The sequence below is a fragment of the Pteropus alecto genome, unplaced genomic scaffold (genome assembly GCF_000325575.1).
Source record: "Pteropus alecto unplaced genomic scaffold, ASM32557v1 scaffold121, whole genome shotgun sequence".
Taxonomy (NCBI): Eukaryota; Metazoa; Chordata; class Mammalia; order Chiroptera; family Pteropodidae; genus Pteropus; species Pteropus alecto.
Genome location: NW_006434369.1, coordinates 7,918,767 through 7,935,908, shown reverse-complemented (window position 1 = coordinate 7,935,908; position 17,142 = coordinate 7,918,767). Strand labels below are relative to the sequence as shown.

Below are 17,142 nucleotides of genomic sequence, written 5' to 3'. Positions count from 1 at the left end.
TTCATTAGGGCCAGAAGAGCCTGGGTGTGCATTCCTTCTCTTCCACTTACTGGGGGGCACTCTTGTGCACGTCACTCACTTACCTATACTCTAGCTTCCTCTCTTGGAAAGTACAATCAATGATGTCAGCCTCTCAGAGAGGCAATCAACAACACATGAAGATGTATGACAGTGTCTGGCACATAGCTGATAGTCAGCAAATTTCTTCTGACTATACTGAAATCCTCTGAAACATCTGCCCTATTGTGTTCAATGAAATAACATAATGTCCTTAGCAGGAAACGTTGGGACTCGGTAGCTCTATATGCAAAATAGACTATTTCTCATGGGAAAATATTCAGCATTGCATGCAGTTTCATGATAATTTCACACGTATTGAAACAATACAACCATAACCTGTGCAGCAAAATTATATTGTCAGCCAAGTATACTATGTCCAGGCATTCTCTCGTTCATAGGAAAGTATGGCTTTACCCCCAAAAGGTAGCCTTGAATGAACAGATAACATTAATGCATAATGAATAGACAAATTTCCCTCTCCCATCCTCACCTTTGCCAGATTTAACAGAAACAGTTATACTAAACTTTGCCAAATTCACAGAGGCTTTTCTGGTTCCCATTATTACGCTGTTCCAAGGAAGGGAGTAATCGCTTTAGTGGTAGGGTGTGGTATATTTAACAGGGCTGAAAGCAAATTCAACACAAATAACCAATCTTGGCAGATTGCACAATTCTAGAGTTATTTTTGTGATGGGCGATATTTTCCTTTTTCATTTTGTTTTCCTCCCTCTTGAGTTGGCTAACGATTTCCAATGACTAGAACTCTGTCCAGTATAATCCAGTTAGTCTACAATGAATACCCATTGTCAATGAGAGGCAATGTGTTGACGCTTTTTATCTTAATGGACTCGCAGTATAGTAAAGATGGAAAAGGAAGTGCTGTTGGGACATTCCTTTGTAGTCTGTACTCTTGGTTTGAAAGTGGGTCATCAGCTCAGCAAAGAGAGCATAAGAATATATGATAAGATCACCACGATTTCTGAAGACTGAGCCATCATCTCTTCGGGAATCAAAACCTGTGTAGACACATTATGAAAATGATAATATTCCTCTATGTGACCAGGTACGGAGCTTCCCTGTCCAACCTGAATGAGCTATTTCATGTTGGCTTGACAGGCAACTTGAGTTATCATGTATATGCTGAGTTTCCTGCAGTCAACGACTGCTATGTTCACCACCAGCTGCGTTTTCTCTGCAATACTGTCGGGAAGAATGTGTTTAAAGTTATTATGGATTACTATTGAATCTGACTGACATAGTATCCCCTCAACCTACTTTATCCATTGCAGTGGATAGTATCCGAGGAGGCAGTCAGATTCCTTCTTCATATTTAGCCCAAGATTGTTCAGAGGTTCCCAACTTCCTCCTGGGAAGCTGAGTGCAGGAGTCAACAGGGATATATGAGCCAGCAAATGTTTTCCAAGAGAAGCCTTGGCATATAAAACCCAGGTTTAATTTTTAAAAAGCATTACATGCTCATGGTAAAAATTAAAAATTAAACTGTATGCAGTGAAGAGTAAATCTTCCTTGGTTCACTGACCCCCCCAGTACTCTTCCCCAGAGGCAACTACTGTTAACCAATTTTTTTGTGTGTCCTTCTAGACAAAGTCTATGTGTAGAAGAGGAATTTTGATTTTTGAAATGCATTTTTATAAGTTCAGCTGAAGTGGTCCTTAAGATGCCTTTTCCAAACAACTCTCCATGGCAACATAACTTTGGAACACACATAGCACACACACGCACATGAACACGCATACACAGTCATTCTCTTAAGCACAAAATGGAGGGGAAATGATGCAACGGGGAGTGACTAGAAGATATATTACAGTAAACCGCAGTGGTTAGTGGGTTCTCAGATGGTTCCAGACAGCTATATACACAGAAACAGCCCAGTGAGAACACCCTAGCCTACTCAGACCACAGAACAAATCCCAGGAACTTGCTTTTGTGCAATCTTTCCCTTGAAACTCAAGTCTAAACACATCAGAGCTTGGCAGGGCTACATGGTTACTGTATCTGACAGACAAAATACTCTAGTTCTTAAGCTCTCCTTGCTTTTTCCCTCTGAGCCAATGGATTCTCATAGATTGCACCTGCTCCTCCCCCACCCTCAACACACAGAAACTGAAAGCCCCTCAAGTTTCTCTTGATCATGGAGTTAACTAAAAACCCAACTTACTCTCACACTCTAAAGCAAAAGGAAAAAAACCAGTAAGTATAAAGCTAAGATACATATATACGCATTTGGTAGAAATAAGAAAAATCGATCTATCTACGAGGCCATTCTGAAACTAAGTGATGCATAGTGTTGTTTAAGTTGGGAAGGTGTATTAGTCTTCAGAGTAGAGGTGGCTGAGTGGAAGTGATACAGAATAACTTGGGAAGTTGTTACAGAGACTTTCCATAACTGAAATGTGAATGAGGATATTAGAGGACTAATTTTTGCCTAAGTAGATATAGAATAAAAGAGCTGTCATAATTATTAGTAAAATCAGCCAATCTACAGGAGCCTGAGTAAAAGAATTCTCTCTTCAAAAACCAGCATTGTAATGTAGGAACCATATGGAAGCCAATAGAAAAGGAGCATTTTCATTGAATAGTGGGTGTACTTGGGAGTGCAAGTCTTACTCCTGGTTAAGGAAATAGTTACTTGTAAGTATGGTTTGGGGATAGTAGAAAGATCCTCTTCCAAAAAAATATTGCCTCACCTTCTGGCTAGTGACTAAAAAATCTTTTCTAGCCTTAAATTCCTTAAAAACAGATAAAGTATAATAAGCAAACTCCCCTGAAAAGAACAGCAAAAATGACAATGCTCATTTCCTGAGCATTTACTTATGGTAAATACTTACCTTCATACTTAGGACTTTACATGAATGACCTCCTTTAATCCCTGTGGTAGCTGGTCCCCAAGGCAGCTCCTCAATGACCCTTGCCAGGTATGATGAGCACTATGACTTGTATTTTATGTCTCTTGGACGGTCACTCTGGGGAAAGTCAATTGTCATATAGTATATCTAATTCTCCTGAAACCATCACACTGTGAGGAAACCCAAGTGAGCTATGTGGATGGATTGTATGTGTGGAGAAAGAGATGCCTGGCCAGCCCTCAGTGATTCCAGCCTTCCCATAACAGGTACTAGACATGTAAATAAAGAAGAAGCCATCTTGGACATCCAGCTCAATGCAACCTCTGATTGACTCTGGCCTAAGCCAAAGTCTGACCACAACTGTATGTGAGGCCCTAAGGGAAAAATTGCCCAGATTTTCCTAGTCAACCATAGAACCATTAAAAAAAAGTAATAAATTGTTGCTTTAAGCTGCTAAGTTCTGAAGTGTTTGTGGCACAGCAATAGATTACTGAAACAATCTCCGCATTTACTCTGCAAGGTTTTGAACATCACAGTTAACTCTCCAACATCTATCTCACCCCTTCCTTACTGTGTAATTTGGGGAATTGACTCTAGAGGTACCCCCGATTAGTCTATGCTAGTAGTTCTCAAAGTATGGTCCAGCAGCATCAGTGTCACCTCAGAACTTGTTAGAAAGGCAGATTCTCAGGCTCCTCTCTAGACCTACTGAATCATAAACTCTGGCACTGAGGCCCAATGATCTGTATATTAATAAGTTCTTCAGGTAATTGTGATGCATGCTCAAGTCTGAGAACCACTGGCCTATATACCAACCATGGCATCCTGTCCCTACTTTGCTAGTAATTAGTTTAAGAACCCAAGTCTAAGCCAATCAGCACATAGCATTCCCTTGTGTCAGTCATTAGTTTGTGGTGGAGGGAATGGTCCTTTCTGTCCTGCTAGCAGCCAATCTGACTGTGAAAAGAACCTTAAAATGCAGCTGACACTGAGGATGGAAGGCAGAGATGCAGGAAGAACCTAGACCCCTGACAGCATGGTTCAATTAGATTGCACCACCTGCGAACTTTGGATTATGTGGGTCAATACATTTCTTTATTGGTTAAACCCACTTGAGTTGGCTTTTTAGTTACTTGCTGCTGAAAGCGCATATCCAGGTATGATGAGCACTATGACTTGTATTTTATGTAGGAGGTAATTCACAGTAGTTCAGACAACTTAGAAGCAGAAGAACTAGTATTGGAACCTGGGTCTCTTTGTTGTCAAAGCCCATCTTCATAATAAAGCTGTAAAAGGGTGAGATTTGCTCCTTTCCTGAAAGTAAAGGGTCTTGTATTTATTTTTGGTGGGTTAGGGTACTGAGAATACATGAAGGCAGTGGGCATTTGACAGAAGAAGAGATATCATGGAATGAGGAAAAGGTCCACAGAGAGGAGGAAGGATGCATAAAAGACGGATAATTCCTTCTGAATTCTATTCAGTGCCAACTTATGCTCCAGTATTTCTTCATGTCTTTAAATTGAATGATGTCCTTTCTCCTCTCCTTTCCCCAAACAGATTGACATATTGCGTTGTTTTGCAAAAATGACACTGGAAGGGTGTAAAGCAAGTGTTCCTTTCAGGAGTAGGCTGTTTGGTCCAAGTAATTCTATAAACTGCATCCACCCACACCGTGCTACTCCAAAGACAGTTTGTAATCACAAAAGGAACAACCTGGAAGATTCCAGTTGTCAACGCAGCTAAAATGTAGCAGCAGACCTCACATAAAAGACACATGCCACTACATGAATTCAGGATTTTTATGACCCTGGGGATCCCTAGGCTCTGTGCCTCCTCAGTGGATGCCAACAGTCGAGGGGGCTCTTGCCTCTATTCCACCATGCCACTGTATCCATTATAGGTCTGTTATATCCACTCCCACCTCACTCCTGCCTCTTCTGGCCTCCCCTCACAGGTTGATGTGGCTAATTTTAACCTGTAATCGGAAGCTTGGTACAGGGCAGTCCCGAGGTACCAGGGTGGCTACAGGTAAAAGGACACTTTCAGGGAAAACATGAAACTAGGTTTCAGAATACAAGGCAAATAAGAAGGTGACAACTATTCTCTCCAATACCCACCTAGAGTTTAAAATAAGGGCAGATTATCTTGATAAAAATTCAGATGAAGTACTTTCTCCCACTTTGAAACACATTGCTCTGGGAAACATGTAAGCATTTATCAAAGACTTTGCCATGTACAGAGCACTATTTCAGCACTGGGAAAGGACACCGCTTAGGGGTGGTCCTTCCAATGATGTTTAGAAACAACTACAAAGTACATCACTAAGTGGAAACTAACATGCTCAAGGTAATAGATAACACTTGCAAAATTGTTTCCAGGCACTGGACTTTTATGTCTATAAACTAATATAACCCTCATAATGACTCTATGACACAGGTACTATTATTGTCTCTATTTTACTGATGAGGAAACTGAAGCACTGAGAAGTTAAGTCATTTGCCCAAGGTCACACAGGATCTAAACCAAAGCAGCCTAGCTCTGGAGGTCACGCTCCTAACACACCACAGCACGTTAATAGGGACATAGAGAAGAATGGGATTGATCCAGACGGCTTCCTGGAGGAGTGAAGTTTTGATAAGAAAAAATGATGGCAATTCAGGGAAATATTGGGTTTAAGAGAATGAGTCAGATTTTAAAAAAAAAATAGGTTCTCTTTTTTATTAATCTATATTATTTTTAATGACAGTCACAAATATTCCTTAATGGAAAGCCTCTTCCATAATTTTTGCTGTTCCATGAGTACTGGCCATTGGGGGCCCTATTTGCCCTCAGTTCCAAGACCAAAGTGCTTTAGAATGAGAGTTATGGGTCTAAAAAGTATGATAAAACAAACTGGTTCACCTCCTTATTTTATAGACAAGGAAACTAAAACTCAGAGATATTCTTTGGTGCCCAACCAGCATGCTCCAGCCTCCTGCTTCTCAGACTAGGGCCTTTCCACCATCCCACACACCTTCTCTTAGTGACCTCCTGGATGCAACAGTCTGAGAGGGACTGAGTCTGGGACAGAAAAAGCAGATGACAGGCATTTCTCAGATGATACTGGAAGTCTAGGAAGATGGTCACAATTGGGGAATTCTGAGGCACATTAGCCTGCATCAGTCTGGAGCTGGGGACGGGGGAGAGGGAATGGCTGAGGTTCTGTCAGAGGACTTTTCTGTGGAGTGGAGTGGAATGGTCTGGGTTCCCTGGATGGCTAACCTCTGGACCTTCCTGCCTATTATAGTGCCCCCATGATGACTCATTCCCTAGAAGAGATCCTACAGTCAAGATGGAAGGCTCTGTCCCCTTGGCTGCAATAAGCACCATACCGGCCACTGGGGATGAGAGATGAGCGAGTCCTGACCCTGTCTGGGGGGCACCTACCATGCCATTGGGGAGACAAACTCATACATGGATGAGTTCAGTTTCTTTCCCTGTGCTGACCAGGAGTTGGCTCTGCCTCTCATAATAGATTTTAAATATAGGGATTATGACTGGATTATTTCATTTAGCTATCACTGAGCCCTAATAAAAAGTGATTTAGGATTTAACAGCAACCAAAGCATCGTCCCAGGAGACTATTCAGGAGTTATGTGGTGTATGGAGAGGCGGAGCCGAAGGAGCCGTTGGCCCACTCAGAGCCCAGTCTGGGCTTCCAGTAATGAGCTGTATGATCCATGCAGTCAAGTGCACGATGCTCTAGCTTTGGTTCCTCATCTGTAAATTGGAGGTGTAGAATAGACATAAAAAACCCAAAAACCCAGCTTTATTGAAATCTAGTTCAACATACAATTTACCTATTTAAAGCGTACCATTCAGTGGTTCTCAGTCTATTCAGAGTTGTGCAAGTATCACCATAATTGATTTTTAGAATATTTTCATCACTCCAAAAAGAAACTTTGTCCTTTTGGCACTCACTCTCCATTTCCCTCACCTCCCAGCCCTAAGCAACTATCAATCCACTTTCTGTCCCTATGGATTTACCTACTCTGGTGAAAGGGGTGTGTGTGCGTGTATGTGTGTCTGCGTGTGTGTGTGTGTGTGTGTGTGTGTGTGTAATGTTTTTAGCACACAAGAAGATAAGGTGAAAAGCATGGTGTGCCCTGCAAAGTGAGCCCATTCTTCCTCCCACCTCTTTGAGATCTGAAGTCTTGATTTGTTTAAGAGTTGGAGACACGCGGTTTCCATGGAAAGCTGATCAGGCAAGAAAGGTTTATTTATTACACAAATAAAACAGAATGTGAATGTTCCCAAGGGCCTGGTCAGGATTTGGCAGCCCAGCTTTTCGGGGAACTTTTGAAAAGCAGTTGAAATTTGTTTTATTTTTTCATGTAGTTTTATAGATGGTCAGCTTGGTTGATTAAGAGTGAGCTATCCTAGTTAATTATAGCATCACAAAAAGAAGAGCATCGAACTAAACAGTCAGGAATTACTTAAGGCCTAAACTTTGGATGAATCTGAGGCTTAGACAGTGGTCTCCATGTCAACATCAATCCCTTTATATAAAGACCTCCAAATAAAATTCTGAACATTCACAATCACCCTGGGATTTATATGAAGGGCTGGTATGGTATAACATTTGAGAGCATATGCTGATTTCCTGGAGGTTATCTTATTCCTTCAATGCCTACTACAATCTGTACCCTAGCTACACAAAAGACTATGTTCCTTTGCTAGGATATTACATCTTTCTCAGTAAATTTGTCTGTCTTGGTACTCTGGAGTGGTTGCTAGGGATCATACTAAGGGAAATTTACTTGTTTGGGTGGTGGTGGTGTAAGTAATATTACCAGTAATTACTAGTGATTTCAGTTATGGCATGTAGACTATATTGTTTCCTACACATGTATGGTTTTATAGTTTACAAAAAAATTTTCACATATTTGACCTCATTTGATCCTTACCAAGTGCTATCAATTGGATAAGGTCTCTATTCCTGGGAGTCAGAATGCTTGGGTTTGAATCTGGAGTCACCACTTAGCCACTGGGTGCTTTTGGGCAAGTTATTTCAACTCTGTCTTGATTTCCTCATTTGTAAAATAGAGGTCAGTATAGTACTTACGTCATAGGGTCATGATGCAGATTCAATGAACGTGAAAAGACTTTAGAATTTTGTCTGGAATACAGTAAACAAATGTACTATACTTATTTCCATGATCATTATTATTATTATTGTTACTATTTTAGAAATGAGGGAACTAAGACTTGGCAAGGTTAAATGGTATAAAGTGGCAAGGTTGGCAGCTGAACCCCAGGCTCCTGTCTCATCATATTAGTGGCTGTGAAATTATCTGCCTATAAAAACTAGTGTTTAATAACCAGACCAAGATATTGCTGCTAAAACAAAACAATCACGATTTTATTAATTGGCAGTAGGACATTAATAGAGTTTTCTCCATCTTAAGCTTTTTCCCTTAGTTTTTTTAAACTTTGGAGACTTGCTACTATTTGTCTAATAGCACTTGCTGGTGCTCATAACCAGGCATTCACAGAAATATTAACAGAGAAAACTCAGAACTGACCGACTGTGCTTGGTTCAACAGCTTTTTGTTTTCATGAGCACCTGATCTTGTGATTTAATTGCGTACATGCATCATAAGCAGATTTTCAGCAGGTACACGTGTTCTAGGTCCCATGAAGGGATTGGATACATCAGTAATTTAGTGTCCCACAAAGAACATATTGTTCGGTAGAGAACATGATGCTTTTTAGGTCCACAACCTCCTGACAAGCCCCAGGGCCACTGAGTACACCCAGTCATCCCTACCCAACCTCGAATTCTACCAAATGTAGACTTACTTTTTACACTTCTTGCAACCATGTGAACTTCAGATCAAGAATATAAGCTCTGAGTTATTCTTGTAGGAGATAGTTAACACAGAGGAAAACAGGACACTGGGAAGAGAGAAAGAGAGAGACGGGGTGCAAGAGATATGCTTTGCCATACAGCTTAAGGAAACTGAGGCAAAAATAAACCTGAGGGGTAGAGTATCTGTGGGAAGGCTACCTTACTGCTTTGAGGGGAAGGAGTGGTGCCTGGGGTATGCTGTTGTTTTGCTCAAATAATATGGCAAAGCTGAGAAGTACCCATGTGTGTAGGTGAGTTTGTAAATTAACAAACTCTTTTCCCTTCAAGCATGCAAGTTAATCCAGGACAATGGTAGAATCCTGGAAAGTAGTTTGTAAAAGAAAAAAAGGAATTGAAGATTTCTTTGGAGAGCTGGTAAAAATATTACATGACACAGAATAAAATAAAATTACCCATGCTATTAGAAATAAAAGGAAAGGGCATTCTGAATTGTTTCTAGCCACTAATGGATGATAACTTAAAGCTGTGTGGCCTGTTTTATTTTCATGAATATTGTAACCAACGCTGTTGAATGCAAACCTAACAACCATTTCTAGCCTCCTTCTTCCTTGACCACTGCTTACTAGAGGGGTTGAAAAAGCTAAATATTCCTTTTTGCAACTTGTCTTGCCACAGGTAGCCATGTGACCTATGAGACATAAGGGGATTTCTATGGGAAGGGGAAGAGCTTTCTCCCTGATCAAAAGGAAACACACGAGAAGAGCCCTTTTACACCCTGTTTGCTTTGGATGCTGACCTGTGAGGATGAGGTGCTTGGAGCTGTGGCAGCAAAATTATGATCAGGTTTGCGACCAGGGTTTAAGGTGAAAGCTAACACAAGGTAAGAATGCAAAGTTGAAAAGAGTTGAGTCCTTGAAAGCAACATTGAGCTGCTGACCCAACCCTGAAGATCGCCTATTTCTACTCAAGTAAGTAATAAAAGTCATGAGGCATAAGTCATTGTTCGTTTTATGTTAGTAGCAGTTGAAAGCATCAAAATGATACAAATGTGAAAAAAAAAATCGTAAATGCTCTCATGGGTCCACTGACTATGTTGATCTCCCAGCTTCCATCTTTTCCCCACAAAGTCTTACCACTGAGGTTTTCACAGATAGCAATTCTTGAGAAAGACACTGCCTGTTACAGCATCGCTTGGGATGCTGCAAGGTTCATCCAAACCATAAACTACTGTAAAATTAAAGAGAAATAGTAAAAGATACTTCTGTGTTAGGCAGACACTGACTTTCAGGAAGGGATAAGATGCCACTAAGCAACTGTTTCTCTTCTCCTGGGAGAATGGGTGTTGTTGGATCTAGAGGAGGAAAGTTTAAAAAAACATCTGAAGACAGTAACTTAAGTGACACACTAAGCTGAAACTGAGTGCAGCTTCCTGGGCTTAATATTAAGCTGACCTGAAAGTTCAAAAATAATAAAGTAAAAACGGATTAAACCAAAAAGGACCTTGTAAGATGCCCACATACTTCAGCTTCTTATTCCTTAGAGCAAGAGTCTTCAATCCCTGGGCCACATACTGGTATCATTACTGGTATCAGTCCGTGGCCTGTTAGGAACTGGGCCGCACAGCAGGAGGTGAGCGATGGGCAAGAGAGTGAAGCTTCATCTGTATTTGCAGCCGCTCCCCAGTGCTAGCATCACTGCCTCAGCTCCACCTCAGATTGTCAGGATAGGAGAACACAGGTCCCTAGAGCCAAAAAGGTTGGGGACTGCTGACTTAGAGTGTTGGCTTAAAAATAGTTATCTGAATATTTATGATATATACTAGAAGATCAAGCTAATTGCTTTCTATTTACGGATATCGATGCTCAGACCCTTGTGGGTGACAGTGGACAATAAGATCTGTCCCCAGGGTCCTACAGTCTGTGATCCTCGAGTGGAATCTGCAGAATTAAGGTAGAGACATGACTGGCCAAACAACGAATGGCAAAGCTGTGCTGTGCAACGCCAGAGGTAGATTACTGAAAGTTTCTAGAAATGTTCTTATTTCTAAAGAAATCAAAGCCCCAAAGCAGAGAAAAGGTTTTTAATGTGTTCACACACCACATAGGTTGAGAGCAGGATCAAGGTGAGACAATGTGCACTGACGCCTGACATTGAAAGCATCCATGGCGCACCATTTTAAACACAAAAAGCTGAGTTGGCAAATCATTTAGGGCCTTTTAGAAACTTATGGCTCACTTGCAAATCTAGTTAGCTTATTGGCCTCTGATTTTGGTAGATTTCTGCTTGAAGAGAGTGAAATGTACCTAAAATTAATTTCTGGGCTTTCATTTATCCACTTTCTCAAGATGTTCCTTTGCTTTGCTGAGCAGATGTTTATTGCACCAAAGATCAGCCTGTGCAGGCTAACTCCAGAAGAGCTCATTTGCTCACAGGTCCTCAGGGAAGAAGCATGCAACGATGTACAGAACAACAGCATCCCTCTCGGGATCTTTCTACTGGCTGCTATCTTAGCTATTTGCTTCAGATACTTCCTTCCAGGCTTTTCCAAAGTGGAACTCTCCAATCGCTAAGTTGTAGGGCATGTGCTGGGTGTTTCCAGCCCTCCACACGTGAAGTTAGTCTGGGAGAGGAGTTCTGATGATGTTTTAGTTTTGTTCTTTCTGAACTTTGAGCATGTCAGCCAAGAAAAGCAGATTTCTTTCTTTTCGTTTAAGCTAACTTGATTTGTGTTTCTATCACTTGCAACCTAAGTCCTTAGCTATTTTTAAAAACTTGTGTATAAACCTCATTTCCCCTCAAACAAGTAAAGTATTTCACATGAGCATGCTAATTCTTTTGAAAAACAAATTTATTTTGAAAATCAAAAAATTACTTTCAATTTTATCTTCTAAGTAAATTCAAATTTTTAGATACTAGATTGTTATAATACACCAGTGTTATATACAATTGGAGGGAATAACAGTTGAAATACAGTATAGGCAGAAGTTGTTTTAGTTTTCACACTCAATTTAAACAAACAGAAAGTGTATTAGTCACAAAGAATATTTTATTTTAGATAACAAAAATGTTTTACCTACTCTCTATATAGTGTAGTAACTGAATATTTGTATAAGTAATGAATTAAGAAACGATCTAGGTTATAATTGGAAGAATATAATTATAAATATGTAGAAAGACATTTTCCAAATAAAATTCCAATAAAAGGCTAAACATTCTCAAACATTTTATATACATAAAGAATAAATTATTTATGGTTAACATATTTTTGCTTTAGTGTCAGAAAAATCACAACAAATTTGATAAACATATATTAAAGCCAAAGTTTACTAGACATGAGTTTTATAGTGCCATCTATATGATATTTGTTCAGAAATAATGCCAAAATTCTTAGAACACAGCATATTAGGGTGGGGGAAGAGAAATGCTTGCTAATGTTGACACAGTTAATTAACAGGCAGAGAGGCTGGCAAGGAGGAGACCAACACATGATCATGTCACCAAGTGGGGCTACGGAAGGAAAAGCACAAGCTGAACCCGACAACCCAGGCAGGGTCATGTTCACTGTGGCTCAGGATTTTGGTTTTCAGTGTTCAGAGACCAATTCCAGCAAGATGTCTGGTTTGAGTCAAGTCTTTCTTCTTGAACTTGTGACTGCTCGAGGTACTTGGCATACTTAAGGGAAAAAATGAATACACTCAGATTTAATTTTGTTAGATATTAAGCTAGGAAACCAGCCGAGTAATAATAAGACCAGCAAAGAAACCAAAATTTGTGTTTCCTATAAAGAACTGTATACACAAACAGGTTTTGCTTATTAACGGAGCAGGAAAGAAGTAAAGGGCAGGGGAGGGAAGAGAAGAAAGTAAGAATGCAGAGGAACCCTAAAGAATGGAGCGATTAGTGCACGTAAAGGAAACATAAAGTTTCTGTCCATTTGATGTTCCATTTTAGGCATTTGTACCTAAGGTAGTTAGTTTCCCAGAGGGGAATGTCTTCAGGACCTAGCTATGGTTCATTTTCCCATGTGCTACACATAGGTTTCCTGGGAAGTTTTTCCAGGCATCTTCCCCCTTCTGAGTGCTAATGCCTAATTTCCTAAAGTGATCTGAATCCTTCTAGCCACGCTAGCTGAAGAAGTTATATTGTATTCAGTCACAGTACACTGATGCCGTTCACAGACCTCTGAGCCAGCAATGGATAGGGGACACTTGTGTTTTTGGCTCATATGCTTTTTGAATAGAATACATTTGACTAAATAAAGGGAACAGGTCCCGAACCCTCCTGACCTCTATATATGCACACAATCCACTCCATCAGGAGAGTTCATTGTTCCCAAGGCAGAGGAGGGTAAAAAGGCTGTTCTGTGCTGCAAACACCTCTACAGCAAATTCAATGGCCCAAATTAAGTGACGGACTGATGCAGCCCACGATCACCAGTAGGAATGTCATTTCAAATACTTTTGGCAGATGAAAGAATGTCACCCCACTGAATGTTATTTAAAAATATCTTATTGGGATGTAAGGTCACTTGATTGTTTTTGCCTGTACATCGGTGTCTGCTTTGAGACATAATTTACAGTACTTTCTCCTCTTGGGGATTCTTTATTTTGGAGGAGTGCCTGCTCTCTGGCCCCTTTCTCCAAACTCGTACTAACCAAAGCTATATCTACATTAAGTAGTTGCAAGTGTAGTCTGAACGGGTCTGAATGTCATTTACTTAAGCCTTTAAAATGTAAGGCAATTGCTAAATATGCATTGTTTTCCGGGGATCTTTCTCTGAAAGGGGAAGAATATATCAATAAAATATTTGATGAGGCAGTTAATTTTGGATCCAACTGAAAAAGATTATTATTCTGTTTGAAACCGATACCAGTAATGCAAAAGTACTTAATTTTTATACTTATTTGGAGTTCAGAATCTGTGTTACATCAATATTTTTAAAAAAGGTAATGACTTATACTTTCCAAAGTTTAAAAATGACATCCAAAGGACAAAAGGCAACTTTTTTGGCAGTGTGGTTGGAACAGTAGCATCGGGTATTGTGCCAGTTTGATCGGTGGTTTCACACTGTACCAGGTTATATATACATGCATGCATGTGGAGAAAGATAGAAAGGGTCATCGTTTCTAAAATGCTTATTTTCTCCCATGTGCCATACAAATAAGATGAGAATGTGCTTCCTCAAAACAACCCCAGTTGTATCTAGGAATTAATTTGTTTTAAATATATAGAGGTAAGGTAGGCATGAGAATGTTTTTAATGACCAAAGGAATCAACCTAAATTCACATACTTGGCATGACAGTTCTCTAATTTTGAAAGTCTATGATCTGAGACTGTAATAGGCAAAGGCATATTCATTAAAGGCTTTTCTAAAAAGTACATGTACTATCTAAATATCTAGATACTGCTACAGAAGGAAAACAGACTGCCTCCCTTGTAGAAAAAGAAGACCAGAAGGAAGTAGACCTTGTCCCACAGATATCCATGCTTAGAATTAGCAAGTCTTCTAGAAAGGCAGTGCCACAAGTGGAGTATTATTATGGCTCTCAAACTGTGAGGGAGGAAGAGAAATCTAGAGGTACAAGAGTCCTCATTACAATTACACTTCATTAAGCAACAAGATTTTCTAGATGGAAGGCACATGAAAAATAACCATGACAGTAACTTACTAAGACGATGGAAAATTTTTAAAAAGTCTCCTTTTGACATAAAGTACAGCTATATCATTAACATATCAACCAACTAGAGCTGAAACAACACTCTAACACAGTGACTGGCTGGCTGACGTTAAGGACTGGGTCAGCAGGTAACGAGGATTTGGTGCTCTAGGTTTAGTTTCAATGATTCTTCAGCACTTAGTAAAACCAATGTTCCTTTTAAATGGAGACCCCAAATTCTCCATGTGACAAAATATTTAAAATTGTAGAGAGTAATACAAATATTTACTGTTGGAATGTGCCACAGTTAGACCAAGTTTACTGATCCAGCTGAGTGGTCTTCCATGCTTTGTCCACTCCCACTCAGTATTATAAAGTCAACTAAACAGAAAAGATAAAAGAGCAATTATGAAATTTCTGACTTCTGTCTTGGTTACATGTCCATAATTTGCATAAAATAAATAATATGCATTAAAAAATCAGGGTTAAAATTTAAAACAAGGGGAAAAAAAAGCACAACATTTTTGTATTCTTTAGGCAGAACAATAGAGAGCTCTTTAAATAGAAACTTTATTATATCCACAGGCGATAAAATCCCAGAGCTACTGTTAGACACGTAAATACAGACCCTGTAAGAAAAAAAAAAAGTGAGCATAGTATTAGTTATATTAACAGTTACTTGAAGGAACTACTTTTTATTAAGATAGACTTATCTGCCTATCTGCCAAAAGGAAACAAAACAAGAAACTTTGCTTGCTCACCGATGTGCCACATTCCATGAAACGTGGCCATTAAAATAAACCCCATGCTTGAAATCATCATCTTCTAAGTACAAATGTATCCAATATTTAAGAAGACTTTTCAATAAAGTTTAGAATCACAAAAATTCTGTGGTCACAAAGTATATGTACTGTATAAGGGACCTGCTCTTTAATTTTATGAGCAAAATTTTACTTCTAAATACTATTGTAACTTTAAAATATTGATCAACCCAAAATGTTAAATTTGAGTTAAAATAATGGCTAAATAATTTTTTTGTACATGTATCTTTATTCCTCTTTTGGCTCAAAAATTACCAAAGCAAAATTACTCCTTATTTACTACTAAGAAAGAAAAACATGCCAATTGTTGTATGACATTCCATCTACTGGAAGTTATGTCTTCCAATTTCAGAGATATTAAAATATGAAAAAATGTTAGAATCAATGAAATGCAATATTTGTCACTGACTCATTTTATAAATTTTATTTTTAGCTTGTTTTAATTACTTAGATACAAAATAGCTTACCTGCTAAATATTTAATATTATCAAGCTTGTGCGACTCGAGCATAGTTTTGAGACCAGCAACCTCAGTGTCTATCTTCCTGTCTGTCTGGGTGACCGCCCGATCTTGCTGGGCATGCTTTCAAAACAAAGAGATTCACAGCATTAAACCACGTGGGATATACCATCCCCTCTGCTCTGTCAGTCCTGAGAGCAACTTCCCAACAGGGTGCAGTCGAGGGGAAGTGGGATAGGATTAAGGAGACATGGGCTCTGATTTTAGTTCTACTATTCTCATGCTATGTTGTGTTGATTAGGGCCTTTAAGATAGCTAGGCCTGTTTCCTTCTGTTTGAGAAAAGGGGAAAAAAATACTATTAGCCTTGCCTTCACATACACTGTTCAGAGAATCAAATGTGAAAAGCTATGTAAAAATGTGAAAAGCTTTTGTACATTATAGATTGATTGCTCCACAAGGTTAACATTATGAAGCCACTCTGTTCTCAATGGAAATGAATATGTTCCATCCTTCTAAATTCCTCTTAATGAAAGGCATACAAAAATTGCTTTAATAAATTAATGGAATTTTGGACAATCTAAAAGCAATAGTGCTTGCTTTGACACTATTTCTATTCACACTTTTAAAAGTTGTCTTCTTTTATAATTCAAACACGAGTGTTTTATTATTATGAGGCTTGGCCATACCAAAGGCCTATTTGTGTTCTTTCCCAAATAAAATACAGTTTAACCCCCAAAGGTGGTGAGTTTGGCTGTTATAAAGTGGTTATCACATTTCATTAAGGCAAAAAAAAACACTGAAAATGCTTCCCTATAAATTCTAGAGCAAATAAGTAGTTCTTTATGGCTAATGATTCAGGTAATGAATAAGGAAATAGGTGCCTGGATGAGAAGAAAAGTATTTCAGAGGAATATTCCAGGGTTCTCTCATGGAAGTCTCTTACAGGTTTCAGAGGTCCCAGGTAATAGAAGTAATGCATGCCATAAAAGCTAAAAATAAAAAAAATTAAAAAAAAATTCTATGACTCTACTTCTGGATATATACTGAAAATTGTTGAAAACAGGGACTCCAACAGATATTTGAACACTCATGTTCATAGTAGCATTCTTCACAACAGCCACAAGGAGGAAGCAACCCAAGTATCCATAGACAGGATAATCAAAATGTGGTACAGCCATACAATGGAATTATTATTTAGCCTTAAAAAGGAAGGAAATTCTGACACATGCTACAACATGGATGAACCCTGAGGACAATATGCTAAGTGAAATAAGCCAGTTACAACAAGGCAAATGCTGTATGAGTCCACTTATATTAGAGTACTAGTGAAATGCAGAGATAGAAAGCAGAATGGTGGCTGGCAGGGGCTGCGGGGAGAAGGAAATGGGGAGTCAGTGTTCAACAAGGGGAGTTTCAGTTCTGAA

General features: G+C 39.2%; 1 protein-coding gene across 1 annotated transcript in view; it reads right to left on the bottom strand.

Annotated features, from left to right (window-relative positions):
• Positions 1 to 13,665: 13,665 nt before the first annotated feature.
• The window catches only part of MCUR1 (mitochondrial calcium uniporter regulator 1), a 33,010-nt gene continuing 29,533 nt past the window's right edge, over positions 13,666 to 17,142 (bottom strand). Inside the window, exons 9-10 of the mRNA XM_006909319.3 lie at positions 15,725 to 15,839; positions 13,666 to 15,065 (exon numbers count right to left, since the gene is read on the bottom strand). Coding sequence (XP_006909381.2) covers positions 15,010 to 15,065; positions 15,725 to 15,839 — 171 coding nt within the window. The 3' untranslated portion in view covers positions 13,666 to 15,009. The remainder of the gene's footprint in view (positions 15,066 to 15,724; positions 15,840 to 17,142) is intronic.